This window comes from Arachis ipaensis, chromosome B10 (assembly GCF_000816755.2).
Source record: "Arachis ipaensis cultivar K30076 chromosome B10, Araip1.1, whole genome shotgun sequence".
Classification (NCBI taxonomy): domain Eukaryota; kingdom Viridiplantae; phylum Streptophyta; class Magnoliopsida; order Fabales; family Fabaceae; genus Arachis; species Arachis ipaensis.
Window position 1 is genome coordinate 21982334 of NC_029794.2, and position 6855 is coordinate 21989188.

Below are 6855 nucleotides of genomic sequence, written 5' to 3' on the forward strand. Positions count from 1 at the left end.
TTCCAGTCTTACTCGAGGAACCATCCATGTAGAGATTTCATTCTGTGGGGGTTTCCAGGGTATCTATAAATTCTGCAATGAAGTCGGCTAAGTACTGTGATTTGATGGTTGTCCGAGCTTCATATTGGAGGTCGAACTCGAATAACTTGACTACCCATTGTAAACCTAGTTAATTGTTTTTTTTTATAAGAACATATCTAATATCTTCTATTTAAATCAATATAAATACAAATATTAAATATAAATAGTCTTCAAAGTAAATAAACATAATCCAATTATCCAAAATACTCAAGTCATAGTTATAAATAGTCCCATAGACAAAATAAATATATAATCCAAAGTCCAAAAACATAATTATGAATAGTCTTCAAAGCAAATTAAACTTAATTCAATACACTTAATTTTCATCTTCATCTTCATATAAGTCAATAACATCATTGGAACCAACTCCTAAAGAATAGCCTTCTCCTTTTGCAATATCTTCCTGATCTTTATCTTCCTCTAGAAAAAAGTAAATAAATATATTAGCAAAATAGTACATAATAATGGTCAAAATCACTCAAGTATGTATGTCATAAATATAATATACCAAAATCATCATATCCACGTATCCAATTTCTGGTGCAAATCACTGCTTCAACATTATCTGACAACAAACGACTTCTATACTTATTCAAAACATGAGAACCCATGCTAAATGCAGATTCTGAAGCCATAGAAGTAATAGGAATGCTCAACAAATCTCGTGCCATTAGTGATAGTGTTGGAAAACGATGATGGTTGTCTTTCCACCATTGCAAAACATCAATGATTGCATCATTGCAAAATAATGTTGCCTCACTCAAATAAATATCCAGTTGGTTCTTTCCACTTTTCACTTCAGCTTCTTGATTATGGGACATCAAATCCTTTGCATTACAAACAATATAAATATATCAAAAAGCATGAAAAATAAAAAATACATATAATCAAGTAGATAAAAATACTTACACCAACAATTTTAATAAGCTGAGTTCCAATTGCAGAAGATGTTGCTTGAGAAAAATTACTTGAAAGTTGGGAAGAACTCTCTACAGTCGTAGAGGAATTTTGGTCATAAACCTCAAAAAGCTTGTATAACTTACTCTTCACATGCTCCACTTTGTCTTTAGCACTAATATGATCAATCTCATTATAGCAATGAACCAAAGTGTTGAGTTTAAATCTAGGATCAAGAACTGCCCCAAATGCAAGAACAACACTGTATTCTTGCCAATATTTCTTGAACTTAATCATCATTTTTTCTCCCATGTTCCTTATAAGCACTTCATCATTCTTCAAACTATTCATTAAAATAAGCTGGATTTGCCAAACTTGTAAAAAATACAAGTTGGATGTTGGGTAAGAAGTTCCAGACATTAACTTGGTAGTTTCGTAAAATAGTAACAAGAAATCACATATCTTTTCAGTTCTTCTCCACTCATCTGATGAAGGACAATACTCCCTAAACCCAGCTTCTTTTACTTTATACATTTCAAAAGCTTTCTTATAAGGAATAGCACTTGCAAGCATTGCATAAAGTGAATTCCACCTAGTAGGAACATCTAAACATAATGCAGTCGTATACTCAAGTCCCTCAATATCTTCAAAATATTCTTTAAACTTAACCATTCGACTTTCAGATTTTCTCAGAAACTTAATACCCTCTCTAATCTTATACACTGCATCACCACATATTTTCATTCCATCTTGGACAATAAGATTTAAAATATGAGCAGAGCAACGAACATGAAAGAATTCACCACCATACAACAATGAACCATGCACATCCAAAGTACTTTTCAAGTGTTCAACACAAGTATCATTAGAAGAAGCATTATCCAAAGTAATGGAAAAAATCTTTTTATCAACTTTTCACTCAGTCAAAAGCGTAAAGATTTTAGAAGACAATTCAAATCCTATGTGAGGAGGAGGCATATGACAAAAATTGAGAATTTTACTCTGTAATTTCCAGTTCTCATCAACAAAATGTGCAGTCAAACATATAAACCCCTCATTGGTACTGGAAGTCCAAAGATCAGATGTTAAGCAAATTCTATTTGGAATGGAAACTAAAATTTTTTTAAGTTTCGCAGCTTCTCTCTTGTGGACTTTCACTATGTCAGCCTTAACCGTATTCCTAGAAGGAAGTTTCAAAGTTGGACTAATATATTTCACCCAATTTCTAAATCTCCTATCATCAACCATATTAAAAGGCTTATCCCCAGCAACTACATACCCAGCAAACATATCTCTAGCCACTCCTGAATCAATATTAAGTGAACCCATTTTAAGTTGCAATTCTGCTATAGCCTGACCAATATCTTCATGCTTAATTTGAGTACAACTATCAAGATGCCGTTTTATAGTAGAAGTGTCATATCACTTACCTCCAACTTTAAACACTTTCTTGCATCCTTTACACTCAGCACGTTCTACTCCATCCTTATCTGGACCGAGCTTTTTGAAAAATTTCCAAACATCAGAGGTTGCTGGTCTCAGCCTTTTCGAACTAGGTTCATCAACCTCGACCGGAGCAGCCTCAGAACCAACTCCAGTAGTAATAAGGTTACTCACAGTTTCAGAATTCATATTTCCTGAAATAAAAGTAAATGTAAATTGTTTATATGAACTAGGTTTTTCAACCATTAGCAAACCATACAAAAAATAGCAAACAATTTCTGAATCCGCATCAGATTCAAGTATTCAGCCAAATATCAACCATTATCAACCATAATCAAAACTTAACCATTATGAAACAACACAAAAAACAAGAAACAATTTTTGAATCCGCATCAGATTCAAGTATTCAGCCAAATATCAACCATAATCAAAACTCAACCATTATGAAACAACACAAAAAACAGGAAACAATTTCTGAATCCGCATCAGATTCAAGTATTTAACCAAATATCAACCATTATCAACCATATTCAAAACTCAACCATTATCAAACAACACAAAAAATAAGAAACAATTTATGAATCTGCATGACTGCATCAGATTTAACCAAATAGGCAAATATCAACCATTATCAACCATCATCAAAACTCAACCATAATCAGATTTAACCAAATATCAACCATAATCAAAACTCAACCAAATATCAACCCTAATTTACCTATATCAAACAGCACAAAACACAACAAACAAACCTAAATCGATGAATCTCAAACCCTAAGCCAGAAAACTTACCAGAGGAGACGAGGACTAGGACAGAGCCACAAAGGAGGCGAGGAGCAACCGTGACGGAGAGCGAGACCAGCAGAGTCAGAGGACAAGACCCAGGAGCCCAGGACCGAGACTAGCAGGTAGCAGTGACGATGGCCAAATGGAGTAGCAGCGGCGGCTATAACCCAGTAGGCCACGACGACCGAAGATCGACGGTGAGGAAACTGACTCCGACTCAGTGACCGTCAGTGGTGAGGACGGAACTCTGAAGTTCGAGCTGAGGTCGATGGACGATGGAAGTGAGAGACTAAGGGTGACAGTGAGGAGATGAGGATGACCGAGTGAGAGACTGAGAGTGACGATAAGGAACTGAGGAATTGACGGTAAGGAACGCAGGAACTGAGGAACTGAGGAACCGAGTGAGAGGCTGAGAGCCGTCGAGGAGACTGGAGATGACTGAGTATTGACGAGGAACTGACGAGTGAGGAAGTTGCAAATCTGGAATTAGGGATTAGGTCTTGGCTCTTGGGGATTCATTAGGCCATTAGGGTTTCGGCCGTTTCACTGGGGATATGGGGAATGGGGATTGGGTCGGGTCGGGTCGCATGGGTTCAGCACTTCAGCCAAAAAAAAAAAAGCATCAGCCCGCCGGGGAAGCCTGCCCCGCCCCGCCAAAGCCCACGATTTAAACGGTTTGGGTTAGACGGGGTTTTGTCTTTCGGCGGTCCCAAATTTCCAGCCCAACACGCCTTTTTTGGCGGGTTACGTGGGGCGGCCCGGCGGATTAAGGCCCGTTTGCCACCCCTATATGAGAGCATAGGCAAACTTTTCTATTTTTTGGTAGTTCAGCTCGGATCCTTGTAATGCTTTACTGATAAAGTATACGGGTTGTTGCCCACTATTCTCTTCTCGAACGAGTGCTGAGGCTACTACTCGACTTCCTACCGCGAGGTATAATATGAGTGGTTCTCCTTCTCGTGGCCGAGATAGGATAGGTGGCCGTCCTAAAAATCTTTTGAAATCTTGGAAGACTTGCTCGCACTCCATTGTCCATTCAAACTTCTTTCCTTTCCTTAGAGTAGCATAGAAGGGGAGAGATCTTATCGCTGATTCCGCTAGAAATCTGGATAAGGCTGCCAATCTCCCGTTGAGTTGTTGTACCTCTTTGACACAAGTTGGGCTCTTCATGTTGAGTATGGCCTGGCATTTATCCGGATTTTCCTCAATTCCTCTTTGTGTGAGCATAAAACCTAAGAATTTGCTTGCTTATACTGCAAAAGTTCATTTTGCAGGATTGAGTCACATGCCATGCTTCCTTATAGTGTCGAACACTTGGGCCAGGTCGGACAATAATGTCTCTTTGCTTTGTGTCTTTATCAATATGTCGTCTACGTAGACTTCCATGATTTTTCTGATATGATCTGAAAAGACTTTATTCATTAGCCTTTGATAAGTAGCTCCCGCGTTCTTGAGACCAAAAGGCATCACATTGTAGCAGTAATTTGCTTTTGGTGTTAAAAACGAGGTCTTTTCTTGATCTGGTGGATACATGGGAATTTGATTGTATCCGGAATATGCATCCATAAACGAGAGGTATTTATATCCGAAGGAGGCATCTACCAGAGCGTCGATGCTTGGGAGTGGATAAGGGTCTTTTGGGCAGGCTTTGTTGAGATCTGTATAGTCGGTGCACATTCGCCACTTCCCGTTTGATTTTTTCACCAAGGCGACATTAGCTAATCACAGTGGGTACTTGACTTCTCTTATGAATCCTGTCTCCAGTAGAGCTTGTACCTGCTCTTCCACAGCTTGGGATCTTTCGGGTCCGAGCTTTCTACGCCTCTGTTGTACTGGCCGAGATCCAGGGCAGACTGCTAGCTTATGACACATTAACTCGGGGTCTATGCCTGGCATGTCTGCAGCCTTCCACGCAAAGAGGTCGACATTATCTCGTAAAAATTGTACGAGTGTTTCTTCTATGTCTTCTTTTAGAGTCGTGCCAATATTGGTTGTTTTGTCCGAGGTGTCTCCGATCTGAACTTTCTCTACTTCACCTTCGGGTTGTGGACGGAGTTCTTCTCGTCTCTGAACTCCACCAAGCTCAATTGTATGGAATTCTTCTCTTCCGTCTCTGAGATTTAGACTTTCGTTATAACAGTGGCGCGCCATCTTTTGATCTGCTTTTACTGTAGCTATCCCTTCTGTAGTTGGGAATTTCATGCATAGATGTGGAGTTGAGACTATTGCGCCGAGTTGATTCAATGTTGTTCGACCTATTAAGGTATTATAGGCTGAACTCACGTTGACCACGATGTAGTCTATTTTGAGAGTTCTGGATTGGTTTCCTTTTCCAAACGTTGTGTGTAGTGAGATGTATCAAAGTGGTTGTACTGGGGTATCTCCCAGTCCGAACAGGCTGTTCGGGTATGCTCTAAGCTCTTTTTCTTCTAAGCCGAGCTTATCGAAGGCAATTTTGAATAAGATGTCGGCGGAGCTCCCTTGGTCTATTAATGTGCGGTGGAGATTGGCATTTTCCAGTATGATGGTGATGACCATGGGATCGTCGTGTCCTGAGATGATACCGGATACGTCTTCTTTGGTGAACGTGATTGCAGGGATGTCGGGCGCTTCCTCCTTTCCTTCGACATGATATACTTCTTTGAGATATCTTTTGCGGGATGACTTGGAGATTCCTCCTCCTACAAATCCTTTGTGTATCATATGAACATGTCTTTCTGGCGTACGAGGTGATCGCTCGGTTCGTCCGACCTCCTCGTCCCTCCTCCTTTTTCTTTGCTCATCGTCTCGGGTGGCCAAATACCGATCTAGTTTTCCTTTTCTTACTAACTTTTCTATGACATTTTTTATATCGAAGCATTCGTTGGTGGAATGTCCACGGACACGATGGTATTCACAATACTCGTTTCGGTTTCCTCCTCCTCTTTTGCCTTTGAGTGGTCGAGCTGGGGTATTTTTTCTGTGTGGCAGACTTCCTTGTACACATCCACAAGAGACACCCGAAGGGGGTGTAATTATGATATTTTTTAATTTTTTTTTCTTGTCGATCTTCCTTCTTTTTGGACTCTTTATCTTTATCCCGGTAGGTGAATCCGGATTTTGAGGTTTCTCCTAGTCGAGAATTTTCTTCCATGTTAATGTATTTCTCCGCTCGTTCTTGCACTTTGTCCAGAGATGTGGGGTATTTCTTTGATATAGATTGGCTAAAAGGTCCCTCTCGTAGGCCATTGATGAGGCCCATGATGGCGACCTCTGTTGGCAAGCTTTGTATGTTTAGGCATGTTTTGTTGAATCTTTCCATGTAGTTGCGAAGACTTTTCCGATCTCCTTGCTAGATTCCTAGTAGACTGGGGGCGTACTTAGCCTTGTCTTTTTGGATGGAGAATCTGGCTAGAAATTTTTTGGCTAGGTCATCAAAGCTTGAGATGGACTTCGGAGGTAGGTTATCGAACCATCTGATTGTTGTCTTCGTGAGAGTTGTTGGAAAAGCTTTGCCGCAAACTGCATCTGAGGTGTCGGTGAGGTACATCCTACTTCTGAAGTTGCTGAGGTGGTGGTTGGGATCTGTAGTGCCATCGTACAAAGTCATATCTGGAAGTTTAAAGTCCTTAGAAATTTTGGTCTTCATGATTTCCCTAGTGAATGGAT

At 40.0% G+C, this 6855-nt stretch overlaps 1 protein-coding gene across 1 annotated transcript; it reads right to left on the minus strand.

The window, feature by feature from the left end:
• LOC107620429 (zinc finger BED domain-containing protein RICESLEEPER 2-like) lies at positions 259 to 2310 on the minus strand. The gene is made up of 3 exons (XM_021113903.1): positions 991 to 2310; positions 590 to 908; positions 259 to 501 (listed from the first exon to the last, which is right to left on the minus strand). The coding sequence occupies exons 1-3, from the start codon at positions 1720 to 1722 to the stop codon at positions 398 to 400; spliced, it is 1155 nt and encodes a 384-aa protein (XP_020969562.1). The 5' UTR covers positions 1723 to 2310; the 3' UTR covers positions 259 to 397.